This window comes from Nannospalax galili, unplaced genomic scaffold, assembly GCF_000622305.1.
Source record: "Nannospalax galili isolate Female #2095 unplaced genomic scaffold, S.galili_v1.0 scaffold1735, whole genome shotgun sequence".
NCBI lineage: Eukaryota > Metazoa > Chordata > Mammalia > Rodentia > Spalacidae > Nannospalax > Nannospalax galili.
In genome coordinates, this window is record NW_008336857.1 from 624,651 (window position 1) to 644,106 (window position 19,456).

At 37.5% G+C, this 19,456-nt stretch overlaps 1 protein-coding gene across 4 annotated transcripts in view; it reads left to right on the top strand.

Annotated features, from left to right (window-relative positions):
• Window positions 1-15,512, top strand: part of Atl2 (atlastin GTPase 2) — a 50,525-nt gene extending 35,013 nt beyond the window's left edge. For 2 of the 4 annotated variants that reach the window (XM_008831529.2, XM_029562745.1), the window contains 9 exons: window positions 1,489-1,539; window positions 1,817-1,873; window positions 3,530-3,622; window positions 6,786-6,924; window positions 7,730-7,857; window positions 9,164-9,220; window positions 10,215-10,286; window positions 11,188-11,619; window positions 13,717-15,512. In XM_008831529.2, the coding sequence (XP_008829751.1) occupies window positions 1,489-1,539; window positions 1,817-1,873; window positions 3,530-3,622; window positions 6,786-6,924; window positions 7,730-7,857; window positions 9,164-9,220; window positions 10,215-10,286; window positions 11,188-11,619; window positions 13,717-13,836 (1,149 nt within the window). In that variant the 3' untranslated portion in view covers window positions 13,837-15,512. Of the gene's footprint in view, window positions 1-1,488; window positions 1,540-1,816; window positions 1,874-3,529; window positions 3,623-6,785; window positions 6,925-7,729; window positions 7,858-9,163; window positions 9,221-10,214; window positions 10,287-11,187; window positions 11,620-13,128; window positions 13,144-13,229 lie in introns of all 4 variants that reach the window. The other 2 variants (XM_029562743.1, XM_029562744.1) reach the window with 2 other exon arrangements.
• The last annotated feature ends 3,944 nt before the right edge of the window (window positions 15,513-19,456 follow it).

The following is a 19,456-nucleotide window of genomic DNA, read 5'->3' on the forward strand; positions in this document are numbered from 1 at the left end:
TTTGTCTTTTTGAAGCAGGGTCTCCCTGTAGCCCCAGCTATCCTGGAACTCACTATGTAGACCAGGCTGGCCTTGAACTCACAGAGATCCACCTGCCTCTACCTCCCAAGTGCTGGGACCACAGGCATGCACCACCACGCCCGGCTGTGCTTTCTTTCTTTTTCTTTCTTTTTTTTTTTTAAATATTTTATTTTATGTGTATAAATGTATTGCCTGCATGTGTGCAAGTACACCTGTGTTGTACAGTACCCATAGAGGTCAGAAGAAGGTGTCGGATCCCCTAGAGCTAGAGTTATGGGTGGTTGTTAGTTGCCGTGTGGGTGCTGGGAATTGAACCCCCGTCCTTTGCAAGAGTACTCAGTGTTCTTAACCGCTCAACTGTCTCTCCAGCCTGATATTTATATTCTTGATTTCTCAAGTTTATCTAGATTATCACCTATTTGTTGTTAGAACAAATTGTTCCTCTTTGGAACAACTATATTTGCTTAGATACTGTTTTGTCTTAGGAGAGCACTCTGAGTAGCTGCCTAGGTTCTTTTCTAAAGCCCTGTCATCTGGACTAGAGTTAACAAATCTTTTCTCCAGTTTTTATTTGCTGAGAATTCTTAGAGAGCCACCATTATTTGTTCTGTCTGTGTGTCTTGGAAAGTCTCCAAAAATTGTAGAAAGGGTAGTAGTGCCATCTGCTGCTATTTCTACTAGTTTGTACAGGCTGGTAAAATTCTCATGTTGGGGTTGACAAATTCAAGTAAAAAAGATGCATGCTGGTAATTGTAGCACTCTGAAATTCTAGCACTTAGAAAGGGAGGAGAATTACAAGTTTAAGGCCAGCCTAGGCTACATAGGAAGATCCTTTCACAAAAAACACCAAACTAACCAAATAACCAACCAAACAACCCAGAACCCGTTGAATGAATATACATTCTGTAACAGGGACATTCACTTTGCAAAAAAAAAATCTCACGTTTCTCATATTTACCATCTTAGAAAACGAGTGTGTCAAAACAACCTTCACCCCCCACCCCATCCCCTTTTTAAAACTTGGTCTTGAACTTACTATGTAGTCCAGGCTGACTTTGAACTCAGTCTGATTCTTCTGCCTCCACTTTCCAGATGTTGGAATGACAGGACTGGAGTGCATCACTGCACCTGGCTTCAACTTTCTTTTCCTTTTTAAAAATGACCATGATATAATGTTAAAGAAACTGAGAAGGTTAGGAGGAGGAAAAGAAACTGAAAAATACACTTAAAAAAAATCTCTGGTACCTTTAGGCCATGAATATGTATGTATTCATGAATTTTACTCATTTTACCATCCCTGCTTCCCTTTTATTAAGAAAGTGCTTTCCATATACCACTGGTTAAGATAGTGGCTAAGTGACTAATTTGTGCTGAGGTTTAAAATAATTATTTCTATAAGGAAATTTATATATAAACTAGGTAATCAAAATGACACTAATAAAAACAGAACAAATTTTATTTCAACAGGTATATAATTTGTCCCAGAATATTCAAGAAGATGATCTTCAACACTTGCAAGTATGTCTTAAAGAATATATGCCAAATACTTTGAATTTAATGCTTACTCTATTATAAATTCCTTTTTGTAAACCTGTAATATTTTTGAATGTTATGTGGTTTTAAGCTAATGTAGATTTCTTAGTTAGAGAGAGCTTCTGTATATACTCAGTGTATTAGCCAATGAAATGATTGACCTTCCAAAGACTGATATCTGGTGCTCTGTTATAGAATAGTTTTATAAATGTCTTCTTTCAGTCTCCTTGGGGGCATTATTTTAAATAACTTCATTTAATAGTTATTTACAGAATATGGAAGACTTGCTATGGAAGAAATCTACCAGAAACCATTTCAGGTAAGTGTTTTATCACTTTAAAAATGTATCTGCATGCCTTTAATCCCAGCACTTGGGAGGAAGAGACAGGCGGATCTCTGTGAGTTCGAGGCTAGCCTGCTCTCCATAGTGAGTTCCAGGACAGCTGGGGCTACAGGGAGACCCTGTCTCAAAAAGACAAAAAATAAAATAAAAAGTATCTGTGAGAAGCTGTCAAGCCACAAGGATATTACAAATTCATTTGTAGCATTGGAGTTGAAATTAACTCCTGGTAATTTCATTATCAGCTTACTACTAGTCAAAGCCCAACAGACTAGGAAATAAAACAAGTGAATCTAGATTAAGTTTTAATACTTTTACTGAGGCGGGTGATGTTTCTGTTAATTAGATGTTATTTAATTCCAAAACTTAAGACAGTGGAGAATTTAAGACAGTGTGTCAGATTTCTTTTGTATATGATAAACTACTGTAAAATACTACATTTCTTTTCTGTGATGTATTGCAAGTTGAAGTTAGTCTTCCTGCTATTCTTTATTTCTTGTGGAAAAGTTATTTTTTGAAGCAACTATAATTTGCAAATTTCATTAATACTGCTGAGTCAGTTGCAGTGAGTGGGTGAGTAACTGCCTTGTTTGCCTGCCAGTATGTGAGTTCTTGTATGCTGGCATTGCTAGTGATTAGAAGATCGTGGATTTACATGAATTCTCCCTCGCGCTTACCGGCTCTTCTGTGTTAGGAGATCACATTTATGAAATAGTTGGGCAGGTTATAGCTTTATTGTGTGTATATGGGTGAACTATACTACATTTGGCTTATATCAGTTTTTCTGACCTAGGATAATTTTGCTACCTAGGAGACATGCTGATGTCTGGAGAAATTTCTGTCAGTTTTTAGGGGAGGTTAATGCTACTTGCATGTAGTAAATAGAGGCCAGAAATACTTTGCTGCAGTGCACAGGGCAGTGTTGTACAAGTGAGGATTATCTGGCTCAAAAGGTCAGCAGTGTGAGAAATTAAACACTGTATGCAGAAAACATACTGTGAAATGGCCTCTTTAATACCAAATCTGTAATTTGTCTATACTTAGTTGTTTTATTTATACAATTTGATTTAAAATTAGGATTTAAATTTCTTATAATGCTTTTTGTTCATTTTTAGTGCTCTGTATCATTATTTGGATGATTTCTTTTTTTTTTTTTTTTGGTCTTTTTGAGACAGGGTCTCTCTGTAGCCCCAGCTGTCTCGGAACTCACTTTGTAGACCAGTCTGGCCTTGAACTCAACAGAAAACTGCCTGCCTCTGCCTCCTGAGTGCTGGGATTAAAGGCGTGCACCACCACGCCCAGCTTGGATGACTTCTTATATGTGCTAAAGTTCTCAAATTGAGATTAGTTAGTGTAGTGGCTGAGAATGATGTTCCTTTAGGTGGGTCCTTGATTATAATCATGAAGAATATATTAACTTTTTTTTTTTTTTACAATTTTTGGTGCTGGGGATTGGACCTAGGTCTCATGAATGATAGCCATGTACTCAACCCACTGAGCTACATTCCTAGCTTGATTACTATAACGTTGATAAGGATTATTTATGGAATGAAGAGAGTTCTCAATAAACTTGTGATTTTTGTTAAGATTTCTTAAGATTGTAAGAAGTGTTTTATATTTTTTTTGTGTGTGTAGACATTAATGTTCCTGATTCGAGACTGGAGTTATCCTTATGAACATTCATATGGTTTAGAAGGTGGAAGACAATTCCTTGAAAAGAGATTGCAGGTAAGCCCTGTTTCCTGGAGAGGAGAGCATATATACCAAGCGGGGCAAAGGCTGGGCTGTCTGGATGGCACTGGAGAACCACTGTCAAGGGAGCTGTCCCAGAGTATACAGGTGATGGATGCTCCATAATTGATGAGGAAGAAATTGGTTGTACTCTTGTCAAAGGAGACAATGCCTAAAGTCAAAATTAAAGAACAAAGTATTTCTCTGTAAGCTATGTCTCGGAAAATAATTATTCAAAAGACTTATGTTTTTTGAAGGAGACTAGTTTATTATTGTGTTTGTATATATGATGTATGTGTGGGAGTACATGGTACACGTGGCAGTCAGAGGACAACTTTGTGGAGTTGATTCACTCTACCTTTACATCAGTTTTAGAGATCAAACTGAGGTTTTATCAGCAGAAAACCATCTCTTGGATCTTTTTTTTTTTTTTTTTTTTAAAGACTCAAATAGCGTCACTCCTAAGCAATATGTTTTATAAAGGTATTCCTGGGAAATAAGCTAATGAACAAGAGCATGATCCTTTATTCCTAAAGTTACCCTTCCTGTGGGTAACTCGAGAAAACTGCAGTTCGAGTATTTCCAGACTATCATCTCCACCTCCAGAAGAGACATAGAGATTATTTTGTTTATATGGTAGAGTCGGGATTTTTGTCTGACTGTGGTATAGTACATTTTATTTTTCAACCACATTCAAATACTTGGAGTACAGTATGATTTTGTTATTCCTAGAAGGAGATTAATTTCTTGGATTATTTCAGACCCTTGATGTAGTTATCTTTTTTTTCTGATTATTTAGAAAAAAATTGACTTATAGCAAGCATCGTACATACTAACCAAACTTTGAGTTATGTACCTCAAAGACAAGATCTTAAACTTGTTATTTAAGTGCTGTGTGCAGTCACAGAATTCCTCAAATCATAAGTGTGCAGCTTGATGCATTTGTAAAATGAGTATAAATGTCTAACTGGCACCCCAAATCACCCACTTCCCTAATACTTAGCCCTAAAACCTCTGCCTACCACTTTTAACAAGCTTTGCATTTGTACTTCATATGAATAGAATCACACACAGAATGATTTCTTTGCGTCTTGTTTGTTCAGTATTTTATTTAGGAGATTAAACCATGTTACATTTGAGTTTAATTTATTCTCATTATTGTACATTGTTATACTGAATAGACAGCTTCTTTTTCATCCTTTTGGAGATTTAGGTAGTTCCAGGTTTTAATTATGAATAATGCATTTTTAAAACATTATTTTTATGTGTATGAGTATATGGCTTGCATGTGTGTAAGTGCGTCTATATTGTGCATTGTCCACGGAGATCAGAAGAGGGTGTTAGATTCCCCTGGAACTGGAGTTAAGGATGGTGGTTAGCCACTATGTGGGTGCTGGGAATTGAACCTGGGTCCTCTGTAAGAGCAGCCAGTGCTCTTAACTATTGAACCATCTCTCCAGCTCCAGTGCATGTTTTGTTGAATGGCATTTGAAAAGGATATTTGTAAGAGTATGTGAATTTAATATCTAGACATACTTGTAATTAAAAATATCTCTTTAGTTTAAGATTTTCTTCCGTGGGCTGGCAAGATGGCTCAGCAGGTTAAAGTTGCTTGCCTCTAAGCCTGATGACCTGAGTTCCATCCCTGGGAGCCATGTGGTAGAAAGAGAAACCTCCATCCATGTGCAATGGCATGAGCATGCCCACAGAGATGTACAAATACACACACGCACATGCACATAAACATGCACATGCGTGAATGCACAAAATAAATAAAATGTAACAATTTTTTTTTTTTTTTTGTCTTTATGAAACAAGGTCTCCCTGTAGTCCCAGCTGGCCTGGAACTCACTATGTAGACCAGGCTGGCCTTGAACTTACATGCCTCTGCCTCCCAAGTGTTGGGACTACAGACATGCACCACCATGCCCAGCATAATACATTTGGGGCTGGAGAGAGGGTTCAGCGGTTAAGAGTACTGACTTGCAGAGGACCCGGGTTTGATTCCCAGCACCCACATGGCAGCTATGAATCGTCCTTAACTCCAGTTTCAGGAGAATCCGAAGCTCTCTTCTGACCTCTGCGGCATTGCACAACATGGGTGCACTCACATACATACAGGCAGTACACTCATACACATAAAATAACAATAAAAAAGATTTTCTTTCAGAAAATACATGGTAATCTCTCTTCAAAGCTCTGATAATTAACATAAGTAATTGATAATTATGCAGTGAACACTGAAGTCCTAAGGTCTTTTGAACTACAAAAGCTTTAAAAAAAACTTTGGAGCTTTTTAAAAAAATATTCTTATGGGCTAGAAAGATAGCTCAGCTGTTAGAGAGCACTCTGCTCTTGCAGAGGACCTGGGTTCGATTGCTAGCATCCACATAGCAGCTAACAACTGTCTGTAACTCCAGTTTCAGGAGATCTGATGCCCCTTCTGACTTCCTTGGGCATTGCATGACAGAGGTGCACTTAAATGCATGCAGACAATATACTCATACACAAAATTTAAAAACTATTCTTGTAAATTGTGTGTGTGTGTGTGTGTGTAGTATAGTATGTGCCCATGAGTACAGGTATCTTCTGAGGACAGAGGTGTCAGAAACCTCTGGAGCTGGAGTTATAGGCAGTTGTGAGCCACCTGATGTAACTATTGGGGATTGAGCTCAGGTCCTCTGCAAGAACAGTAAATGCTCTTAACTACTGAGCCATCTCTAGCATGCCCACTGCACTGGGGCTTTTTGATTTGAGTGTAGTTCTTACTTTGCTCAGTGACTATCTTTTTAAGACAACTTAATATTTTACTTTTTGGGCCTTGTTTTGTTTTGACATTATAAGTACTTTAAAGGCAAATTACTTATTGGTTTCTGAATCACAATTACAACTTATTATTCAAACATTAGTTATTACGATTAACTGTATTATTTGATATCTCAGTTGACTTAGGGAAAAAATGCCTTTCTGGCTTATCAACATAATCAGAAATAGACTTTTGGTAATTGTTAATTAAAAAAAAAAAAAAAAAAAAAAAAGCAAAGAAAAACTTGCCCAAACTGCCCTCTGGAGTAGCCTGAAGTGTTTGTGAATATATATGTATCTTTTTTAAATTAAAAAAAAAAATCTCTTTACAACTTTACTCTCTTTCTGCCTCCAGGTAAAACAAAATCAGCATGAAGAGCTACAGAATGTAAGGAAGCACATTCACAATTGTTTCTCAAATCTTGGTTGCTTCCTTTTACCACATCCTGGTCTTAAAGTTGCAACTAATCCCAGTTTTGATGGGAGACTGAAAGGTGGGAATTCCTATTTGTGTTAAAACCGATACTTACTGTTCAGTGGCTAAAGGGTTTTATGTTTTGTTTTGTTTTAGAAAGAACATATTTCTTTACGTTTCCTTATATTAGTAAGAGAACATCTGGATGCAGTGATTACGATGTGATTATAATGCTCTCTGTGCTGTTTCTGGTTTTCATTTGGCTTGGTTGCCACTGCTTAGCATCTTGATTAACATTTTATAATGTAGTCTTGCTGAGGACTGATGTCTTTTTAAAGGTTGAGAGCATTTCAGTGTTTTCAGTTGACTGCAGTTTGTTTAAAAAAAAAAAACTACCGTTTTATCAAATTGTTGGAATCAGATTTAAATTTCTTTTAGTTTTTTTTTTTTTTTTGGTTGCGTGTGGGTTTCAGGGTGATTTTGAATGTGATGGCAAAAGGCTTGAGATTGTTATAATTTACACTATAACTAAAAAACAGTATTCAAATTAAATTAAAATTTAAATTGAAATTTAATAGAGTGTCTTGTATGATTTGAAGACACTGTATTCTTTGAAGAGGATATTTTATTTAATGCTTACTGTAGAGTTTGTTTTGGCCATCCACAGTATGAGCTGGAAGAATTATGGGGGAATGGGGAAATGGAGTAGTAGAGTAATAGGGAGTCTTTCCTTAGGAGATAGGGCATATTTAGATGAAGTTTATAGAAAAATGAGCCTAAGTAATACTATAGTTTTACTTCATAAAAAAGATCTTATGAAATCATATTAATGAAGATGTCTTTATTTTTATTTTTAAAATGTTGACCAATTTCGTGTCCACCAGATATTGATGAAGACTTTAAACGAGAGCTTCGAAATCTGGTCCCATTGCTGCTTGCTCCTGAAAATTTGGTTGAGAAAGAGATAAGTGGATCTAAAGTCACTTGTAGAGATCTTGTAGAGTATTTTAAGGTAGGTGAACTTGTAAACTAAATGGCTTTGTCTTAAGATAAGAAATGTAGTCAACCTAAAACTTGTTTATGTACAAGAAATTTATTTTTAAGCAAAAAATTTTATTTTTCTGCTTTTAATCAATACATCATTGTATAAGGATGTTTAAAAAGTTATAGCAGGAGCTAGAGGTGGTTCTGTGGTTAAGAGTGCTTGCTGTGCAGTCATGAGGACCAGAATTCAGATCCTAGTACCCAGGTAGCAAACTGGGCATCCCATGTACACCTGTAACCAGCTCTGAGGTACAAAGAGACTGGAAGATTGCTGGGACTTGCTGGCTTCCTGCCTAGCTGAGAAAATGTGAGCATGAGAGAAGAACTTGACCCCTGACCCCTTCTTCCTATCACATGGGCATATAGGCATGCACACCCTCTCCATGTGCACATACACTCAGACAGACATAGACACTCAACACATACACAACTTAATCTTTTTCAAAAAGGCCATAGCAGACTGCCTTCTAGACAGTAGTGTTACTCTCATCTTTGTTGTGGAGAGAGGACTCTTTCATTTGTGAATGATAGTAGAAACTGGCTGCAAAATTCTGTACCCTAAGTTCTCACAAAAGTCTTGCTTTTAGAGTTCTGAGGACTAATAAAAATCCATACTGGTTTTTGAGTCTAGGTAAATTTCTTATGGAGTTTTCTCTGTTGCTGTTTTCAGCCTTTCCTATCAAAACAAGATCACTGTAGAGAGCTGTTTTGTTAATAGTAGTTAAAGGTAGATGGGAAGGAAAATACAGTTAACTAAGAATATATCTTCGTATACTCATTAGATATTTGATAACTTTTCATGCTATATTTGTTTAATAATTGAGTCAGAATAGAGATGAAAGACTTGTATGGATATCATAGAACTCTCATTTTCTTACTCTTTAATACAAATTCAGTTTGTTTTTCTTTTCTCCTTGAGTTGGAGTATTTAAAGTAAAATACTGGGTTAAAGCTTTTTTTTTTTTAAAACATGTACTTGAAACATTGAGAGCAGAGAATTACAGATTTCATAAGTAGATGGCATTTTACCTTAAAAATTGAGGGTATAACTTTTAGATAAGTAGGAATTATATTTAGGAATAGTTCTGTGATATTATTTAACAGCATATATTTTGATAATAAGAGCAGGGTTAAGTTTGTTGTACAGAGAGGGTGTGGGATTTAAGGCCTTGAGCATTTTACTGGAGTGAACTGTTTCTAGTGTGGAATGATTTTTCTTTGGGCATGTGACAGTCAGATTGCCTAACACAGCAGTGAATCTTCTGTCTTTTAAGGCTTACATTAAAATTTATCAAGGAGAGGAGCTACCACATCCAAAGTCCATGCTTCAGGTAGAGCATGAAATGGGGGGTGGTAGGGAAAGGTTGGGGGTTGTATATGTTTTTGAAGGAGAATGAAAATCTTAGGTTAGGGATGCTAAAGATGGAGGGACTTGAATTCTAAAGTTTGCAGATGGATTTTTTTTTTTTTTTGTAAATGCAAATTGTAGATCTTGAACATGTATAGGCCACTAGAAATGAGTCCTTGGTACCTTATCTTCAGATGCTAGAAGTGTACAAAAGTTTCTTTTGCATAAGATGGTTTAGCGAACTAGACTGCTTTTGTCCTCTAGTCACTGATAAAGGGATGCTACTTGAAATAGTGCTTATTTTCATTTGATTGTAATGAGCTGTTCTAATGCAGATAGGCATGTGTGTGTGTGTGTTTTCTTTGGGGACATTATTATTTTAATTCATTTTCTATTTTAAAATTTTTCTATATTTTAAAATTTTAAAGCTCATGCAAGAAATAGCTTTGTGTGTTTGACTTTTGATGATGATGATTATTTCCTCTAGATAGCTAGACAGGGTCTCTGTAGCCTCAGCTGGCCTGGCACTCACTATGTAGACCAGGCTGGTCTGGATCTCACAGAGATCCACCTGCCTCTGCCTCTCAAGTGCCGAGATCAAAGTCGTGCGCCACCATGCCTGGCTCAGCTTTGTGTTTTTGAAAACTCTTATGTGAATCTGGTTGTTGTTTGTTCATACAAAGAATTCTTGATTCCCAGGGCTCAGGACATTTTAGGATGCATCTCTTTATTTTTGTCGATTTTCTCAGCCTATGTTAGCATGAACCTCCACAAAATGAAATCAGGCAGTATTCTCATTAAGCCTGGTCATATCCTTAGTGCCGATCCACCCTTCCAGAGGAAAGGAAAACTAGAAGTTGATAGTTTCCTGTTCATTTTCAGATTTATTAGTTCTATATAATTTATTATGTTAATAAGAATTTATAGTCATAGAATTTTTTTCCATAGTAAATGGTTTATTTAATTTCATCTTTCAGGCAACAGCTGAGGCTAATAACCTTGCTGCAGTAGCAGGTGCAAGAGATATCTACTGTAAAAGTATGGAACAGGTTTGTAAATAATATCTAAACTTAGTGCAAGAGGATAGTTTTTTTTTTTATTTATTTATATATTGTCACATTCCATTCTGTTCTTTACTATCTCTGCTGGAATAAGCTATAAGAGAATAATTCACATGGCTAGCATGCAGAGTTCATGCAAGAACTCCACTGGTACAAGTTCTGACGTTTAATTCAGAATGCTCTGATCAGCCTATGGTGGAAGTAGCTTTAACTTAAAGGTCAGTAGCAGTTTCTGCACTAAGCTTGCTCAACTGTTGAAGTACCGTGTTATGAGCTTTTTTTTATCTACTCCCTTGGCAGTCATCTGCTGTGCTATTTTGGCTTGTTAGTGGATCAAGAGAAGTCAGAAAGGGCAGTGTAAATACCATGACTTCATTTTTAGTGGTTTAGTCATATTTAGAAAATTACTTGATTGAGACAGTTAAACATAAGAATTAAGTGGTGGCACACGCCTTTAATCCCAGCACTCGGGAGGCAGAGGCAGGCGGATCTCTGTGAGTTCAAGGCCAGCCTGGTCTACATAGTGAGTTCCAGGACAGCTGGGGCTGGGGAGACCCTGTCTCAAAAAGACCAAACAAAACAAAACAAAACAAAACAAAAAAAACCACATAAGAATTAATAGGATATGATTACTTATGAGTTACTATAATCAGATTTAAAACTGAGCCATGGAAGTGGTTTGATTTTTATCGAGACTAAAATCTGTGAGCAGGAACTTCTTTCAAGTGTTACTTTTTTTTTGGTCTTTTTGAGATAGGGTCTCCCTGTAGCCCCAGCTGTCCTGGAACTCACTATGTAGACCAGGCTGGCCTTGAACTCACGAAGATCCTCCTGTGAAAGTGTTACTTTTAGCATGTAATCTCTCTCTTACTGTGATTGGCTTAAACAGGTATGTGGTGGTGATAAGCCTTACATTGCACCTTCAGATCTGGAACGAAAACACCTGGATCTCAAGGAAGTGGCGCTTAAACAGTTTCGTTCTGTGAAAAAAATGGGTGGAGAGGAGTTCTGCCGTCATTATCAGGACCAGCTTGAAGCTGAAATTGAAGAAACCTATGCAAATTTTATAAAGCACAATGACGGCAAAAATATCTTCTATGCTGCTCGTACTCCTGCCACACTGTTTGCAGTCATGTTTGCTATGTACATAATCTCAGGACTGACTGGCTTCATTGGCCTGAACTCTATAGCCGTCTTGTGTAACCTTGTCATGGGGCTAGCACTGACGTCCCTTTGTACTTGGGCCTATGTTAAGTACTCTGGGGAGTTCAGAGAAATTGGAACAATGATTGATCAGATTGCCGAAACACTTTGGGAACAGGTTGGTATCTGTCTTTTGGTTTTACAGTGACTAATCTCATTTTGCCTGTGACTCCTAGCCTCTACTTCCTACCTTATAGATTTGTGTGACTATTTCCGTTACATGAGGAACAACAAAAGGCTGTTTTCTGTTGTTTTGGATGTAGAATCTATTTTAACTGAAGGTTTGGTTTTCTTTAGTCATAATTGATTTACTTTGATTAGCCACAATCTGTGATATATTTGATTCTCAGTATGAGCCCAGTGATTATTTCCCAATAGTGGGCAGGGGTAGATTTTCTTTGAGAAAAGAAATATTATCAACGAACATATTTAAAACTAAGGAAAAGAAGTTTGGCAGTATAGCCAGTGCTTTGGGGTTGAAAGTGAAATTTCTTATAACCAGTTTTAGTAGCAAACAATGTAGAGGAAATATTGGATGATAGGCCTTCGTTATCTTCCATGAAGATAGTGGCAGTTTATTGCTGTACTCCAAGGAACAGTTCCACGGAGATTTCCTTCCAAAGAACATTTGCTATCTCTTCCATGGAAACACAATGAATGAAGCAGAACATTACAAGCAGAGAAACCAGCATCACTCTTAATCTTTTATGTCAAGCTAGAATTCAAAGTCAGGCTGTGATCTCTTGCCCACCAACTATCTATTCAGGAAAGCTGTTATATATATTCACCACTGGAACTGCTTATGTACAGGTAATTCCATTTAGGAAAATTATCCTCATTAAGTATTTGAAGATCATGTTATCATATCAAGGACCAAAATGAAAACTGCAGTTATTACTGATGAGCAGTAGATGGGCATTTTCATATGCTGTTTGTGGGCCAGTGAGGTATTAGTCACTTTTAATATTTGGGATATGTAGGTTCAAGTTTGTTTTGGCTTTCAGTTCAAAGACTGAAGTTTTTTTTTGAAGAAAGTTGATTAGGTATTTACTTGTACTAATGTCATTATTACTTTATAAAGCAACTTACTACATTAATTTTAGTATTTTCCTTTTCTGAAAAGTAACCTTATTGGGGCTGGAGAAATGGCTCAATAGTTAATAGAGAATCCTGTTCTTGCAGAGGACCTGAGTTGGGTTCCCAGTACCTACGTCAGGTGACTTCTACCTTTGGCTCCAGGGGATCTGATGGCACCTTCACTCTTGTGTTTAAATTTTTATCTCTTAGAAATCTTACTTCATTGTCTTCTGATGTCTTCTAATAGAAGATAGCTGTCACCACACTGTTTAAAAAAATGAGGCACTTAAAACTTTTGAATCATTACTATCTTCTACAACATGAATTTCAGTATTCTACAATGTCTTCTTTTGAAACATACTCTTCTGTTAACATTGATTCCAGAGGTGCCATTATTAGAAAACAGTTTCATGGAAGAATCTAAGATGTGTGAAATTATTTTCAGTGTAGTATAGTGAGGTAAGTTGGTCCCTAGTCAAAGAAGACCTGTGCTGTGCTTAGCAAACACTGTCTAAATTTCTTTGCATTTCTCTCTCTCTTTTTGCTTCAGAGGAGTCCCAGGAAGGTGAGAAACCTACAAAGTCTGAAATCTTGTAGTTTTAAACTCTTTAGCTTCAAGACATTTTCCTAACAAATCACTCCATGTTTTAGGTGTTTTCCAAACTGTTTGAAGTTGTTAGACGTCGAATGATTCATCGTGCTCTTTCATCAGCACAGCGACAGAGACTGTCATCCAACAATAATAAGAAGAAAAATTAGACAGTATTTTTAACTTTTTTCTCTATCTGAAGTGTTCACACTTACACATGTAGGACAATAAGCAGGACCGTCTGGGCCGGTCTGCATAAATGCTGTATACATACCAGATTTGATGCTGCATATAGGGTATGGAATTGCACATCCATCTCATAGGATTTGTAAATGGTTTGAATAAGAGGAAAGTAATTTTTGTTGCATTATAAAATGTCTAACTACATTATTTGTAGTCATACTTTTCTTTGGGAGAAGCATCTTTTTATTTCTCACATTCCTGGTTATTTTTGTCATTGATTTGAATTGAATTTTTATATCTGTTTTTCTATGTAACTCTTTTTTTACCTCATGCCTTTGTTTGTTTTGCACATTTCTCATACCACAGGTATTGAAGCCCCTGGGTGATAATTTGATGGAGGAAAACATAAGGCAGTCTGTAACAAACTCTATCAAAGCAGGCCTGACTGACCAGGTGTCTCATCATGCCCGATTAAAGACAGACTGACAGTTCATCTCCTCATGGACTCCACTCTCCCTTTTTTCATGCTTGCTGTACAATGAGAACTCAAATAAAAATAAACCAAAGTTTACAATCAACTGTAGAAGTAGTTTAGTATAACTGGCTTCACAGATGGCTGCCACAGAGTGTGAAAATTGTTTGTTGGTTTTAAGCATTCTTTTAATGTTTCCTTAGACCTGGAGATTGGCTGAGGATCATTACTTTATCATGCACGTTTGTGCCATGTTTAATTCTTTTCTTTTTACTTAATCTAATGTTAGTAAAATTTGTCTTATGTAAAAGGATATTTCAGGGAAATATTTTAAGAAATCTATTTAGAGTCTCTTTAATATAGTGTCCCATTGAAATTTTAATTTTTAGAGAATTTATGAATCATTGTATCAAGAATCAGATTGGAATGACAATGAAGCCTTTATTGAGCCACTACATTAAAAGTGTATATTGCTTTACTGCCTTCAATGCCAGTATTACATAAATGCATGTATCAGAAACTTCACAAAAATCACACGACTACTCTTGTAGCTAAGAAGGTAATTCCAAGGTGTACATTTGTCTTGCCTTTTTAAATTTATAAACCTGCCCTAAAAGGAGATGCATATCTGGGAAACTGAACTGTCTTTTCGCAGTTTAGCCTTCATGTACATAAAATATGCCATTAATTTTATTGGGGGAGAAATTCCATCCAAAAATGTTGCCTACAGCTATGAGTTAAGAGTGTCTGTACAGTGTGTAGCTTTTATTTTCTAAAAAATCACAGATAGGGCATGTATATGAATTATAAATATATAAATACAATTTTGTATTAAAAGTTTTGTAGTTTATGGCAAAATCTGGTTCTGTGGTAGGCTAATAAGTACAGTCGATGTGAAAGGAATGTTTGTGGCTCATGTCCGTGTGTGAATGCATAGACAATTTGAAGTTTTGATATATTTGTGATATTTATCTTCCTTGAGCACTGCAATCTCACCCCCCAAGGAATTCAGTGGGAATGTTTATTGTGACTTGTCTTCTGTTGCATTTTAAAGTTATTTCCTGTAATTTATTTTCAGTACATAATTAAAAATTTGTTGTATATATAAAATGAAACTTGTGATTCTTTTTAAAGGAATTCTTCAAGTATGTATTCCACTCCATAAATCCTATTTGTTTATACTGAAAGAGCATGAGCAGGATACACCCAAGTTGAAAGCTCAAAGGTATTGTACCTCAAAGCTAAGTTGTGAAGTTATTTTTGTGTCTATATATGTAAGGGAGTATTTGTTGTGATAGCCTAGCTTGGGGATTATTAATTTTTCTCTGCCCACCTATCCCCTCTCTTTCTACCTCTCCCCCCCAGTCCCTTTCGTGAGTGGTGTGTGTGTGTGTGTGTGTGTGTGTGTGTGTGTGTGTGTGTGTATTATAAATAGAAGGCTAACATTTTTTCAATACTTTTATAGCCTTCTTTACAAATACCTATTAAAGCACCCTTGTTTGGTTTTTTTTAAGTGAAGAAAATTCAGATGTTGAGTTGCATGCACAAAAGACCTAAATTTGTGTTGGTTGATATATCTTCCTTCCCACCCCCATCCCAATCCTGTTTCTATATGGATTGTGTTTGTTCCCATCTGTATTAAACTGCCGCCTACTCAACTGTTGTTATACATAAAGAATCCACCTGAAAAGTGTGTCTCTTTATTTCTTCCACTGCTGTATTTTCTGAATGCTAGAAATTGTTTTTTATGAATGAAAATATAAAAAGTTTGTTGTATATTAGCACTTGTTTTGAAATTAAAGATATGTACAGCTTATCTTTTTAGAAGTGAGATTTAGACCATTGGATTCCATAGCATATCTTGTTAAAAAGCTTTTTCCCTAAAGAATTTTCTACAGAACTCCAAGAAAGCACTTGAGCTTCAGCCAGAAGACTCTGAACATTGTTAAGCAAGAAGCAGTTAAAAAAAAAAAAAGTATTAAAGACAAAACCATTGCCTGAAATAAGAACTTTTTTGTTAGTATATTTTCTGTGCTACTTTAAAAAAATTAGTGCACTTTCTGTGTTACTTTCTAAATGTACTACAAAGTTGGGGGTTGCTTCTCTTTTGTTTTGGGGGTCTCTCTTTGTTGCTCCATATGGCCTGGAATTCACTATGTAGACCAGGTTGGCTGCCATTTTAGAGATGCTCCTGCCTCTGCTTCTGCCCCCTGAGTCCTGGGATTAAAGGCGTGTACCTATCACGCATGGCCAAAGAAGGTGGTTTTTTTTTTTTTCGGTCTTTTTGAGACAGGGTCTCCCTGTAGCCGCAGCTGTCCTGGAACTCACTATATAGACCAGGCTGGCCTTGAACTCACAGAGATCCGCCTGCCTCTGCCTCCCAAGTGCTGGGATTAAAGGCATGCGCCACCATGCCCGGCCCCAAAGTAGGTTTTTTAAAGATGAAGATTTTCTAAATGACAAATGATTTATCTTCCTATATAAGACATACTCAACAGCAGGTTCCCAAATGATTGATCCTTCCACAAAGTTACAAGTGTCTTTTAAAAGTTGTTTGGTCTTGGGCCTGGAGAGATGGCCCAGCAGCTAAGAGCACTGACTGTTCTTGCAGAGGACCTGGTTCAATTCCCAGCACCCACAGGGTGTCTTTCAGCTGCCCCAAACTCCAATTCCAGGGGGATATGATGCCCTCTTCTGGTCTTTGTGGGCATTGCATGACACAGGTACACTTAACATGCATGCAGGTAAAACACTCATACACAAAATAAAAATCATCAAACAAATTTTTTTGGTTTATTTTTTATTTTATGTGTATGAGTGTTTTACAAACCACATGTATGTTAAGTGCACCCGTGTCGTGGAAAGCCCGAAGAGGCCAGAAGAGGGTGTCTGATCCCCTGGAACTGGAGCAATGGATGGTTGTTAGCCACCTTGTGGGTCCTGGGAATTGAACCCAGGTCCTCTGGAAGAGCAGCCAGTGCTCTTAGCCACTGAGCCATCTCTCCAGCCCCAACACTGAACAACTTTTAAAAGACACATGTAACTTTGTGGAAGGATCAATCATTTGGGAGCCTGCTGTTGAGTATGTCTTATGTATTTCTCTTGAGGACAGATTGCTAGTCATCCTTGCTTCCATAAAAATATTTTATTATCTATTTAAAAAATTTGATTATTTTATATGAGTGTATTTCTTGCATATAAGTGCACCATGTCATACAGTGCCTACAGTGGTCAGAAGAAGGTATTGGATTCCCTTGGAACTGGAGTTACAGATAGTTGTTAGTCACCATGTGGGTGCTGGGAATTGAACCCAGGTCCTCTGTAAGAATAGCCAGTGCTCTTAGCGGCTGAGCCATCTCTGCAGCCTCCAAAGTGTTTTGAGAATTACTTTTTATTTTTGGTGTTTTTGAGACAGGGTCTTCCTATAGCTCCAGCTGTCCTGGAGCTTACTATGTAGACTAGGCTGATCTCGAAGTCACAGAGATCTGCCTGCCTCTGCCTCCTGAGTGCCAGGATTAAAAGCATGTGCCATCATGCCCAGCTTTTCCATAAAAATATTTTAGTAATTAAATAGCAGTATTTCATTTTTTGAGGCTTATATTTTCTTTTTTTTCAAGTTTTAAATTATGTGTGTGTTTGTGTGCCTGTGTTTGGTTATGTATACGTAGTGTACAGAGGCAGGAAGAGGGTGTTAGATCCCCTGGAGCTGAAGTTACAGGTCTCTGTGAGTCACATGATATGGGTGCTGGGAACTGACTCTCATCCTCTGCAAGGGCAGCATGCACTCTTAACCACTGAGCCATCTCTCCAGTCCCTACGCTTACATTTGCAAACACTGAGCTGGGCTTTGTTTTATTTTCAGAATTGAGCTAGGCAGGCCAGAGACTTCACTTGGCATAGGCACAAGTGCTGTTTTAGCTATACTTCATCATTATGGGTTTATTGAAAAGTTTGATTTTAAGTTGGCTACAGACCTATGAAAATGTACTATAAAGTTTCAGAAAGCACTGTGAAGGAGCTGATTTTGGTTCCTAGTACAAATATCCAGAATGGGGATGAGGAGATGCCTCAGTGGGTGAAAATGCTTGTTTTGCAAGCATGAGGGCTGGGGTTTGGATACCCAGAACCTATGTAAAGCTGTATGTGGGAGTGTGCATCTGTAATCCTGTGCCTCCTGTGACAAGATGGGAGGCAAAGAATCCCTGGAAGAGACAGGCCAACTAGCCAGACGTAAGCAGTATATAAAAAGACCCTGCTTCAAGGTAGAAGGCAAAGACTGACACCTGAAGTTGCCTTCTGATCTCCATGCACAAACACATTATAAGCATTGCCTGCCTCCAGAATGGTTTTTCAGAAATAAGTTGTTCGGGGTTTTTGCCAGGTAATAAATAGGCACTTTGATTAGCTGCTTAGTTGCCAGTGTTTGTGGTGCATATTTTATATACATTTAGGCTTTCATTTGAAAATTCATGGCCTAAATTCCTATCTGCTAATTTGAACTGATGTGTACATACTGTTTTGTTTTTTTTTTTTTTCTGTCATAGTTGTGGGTTGAGGAGGATAAGTCATCTCTGGGACCGGCAACTGTGCTTCTGCTGGGTATCTTCTCCCTTGGCTAGAGCTCATGAATCCAATGACTGTCTTGCTTGAATTCTGTCTGGAGCCTCTGCCATAGAGAGTACTGACCTGACTTTGGGGAATTCTTCAGTTATTGACTCCTAGTCAAAGCCAGATTGGAGTGTCTGAGACTCCTAGTCAAAGCCAGATTGGAGTGTCTGAAAAAGCAGGGAATTGCTGCCTTAGCTACCTAAGTCTTTAGACCCTGGGTTTGCCTTTTGCTGGAATTTAGGGTGAAGAATTAAGCTTCCCACTGCAATGAAGTACAACTATGTTCTTCAGCTTGCCCATAACTTTATTTTTGTCTGTCATGTTTACTGTTGTTTTTTTCTTTTTTTCAGTGATGATGAGGATGGAATGCAGGGTTTTTGTATGCTAGACAGATGCTCTTGCTGAGCTAGGTTCTCAGCCCTTTGAGAATTAAAAAATGCTCTGCTACGTTTATGTAATTAGCTGACAATGTAGATGCCAGTTTGCAGCTACTAAAAGCAAGAAGGGCCATCTAGAGTGGTGTGGGTTAGTCTTGCAGAACATGAGGACTCCCTAAAATTTGTGTTACCTAGAACTGAAATACTTAAATTTCAACTGTGGGAAAAGGAGATGGATGGACTTCAGAGTTAAAACTGAGCTTTAGGGGCTGGAGAGATGGTACAGTTGTTAAGGACCCTTGTTCAGTTCCCAGCACCTGTGTCCTGTCTTAGTGGCGTTCCTAACTCGAGTTCCAGGGTATCCGCCACTCTATTCTGGCCTCTACAGACTTTGCACTCATATGGTGCATATACATACATGCACGTAAAATGCTCATACACATAAAAATCAAAATTTTTAAAAAATATTTTGTGTGTATTAATGTTTTGCTTGCATGTATGTAATTGTACCACATATGTGGGCAGAGCCAGAGGAGGGTATAGGGCCCCCGGAACTGGAGTTATGGATGGTTGTTAGCTGCCAGGCAGGTGCTGGGAAGAGCAGCTAGTACTCTTAACCACTGAGCCATCACTCCAGCCCCCCCCCCCC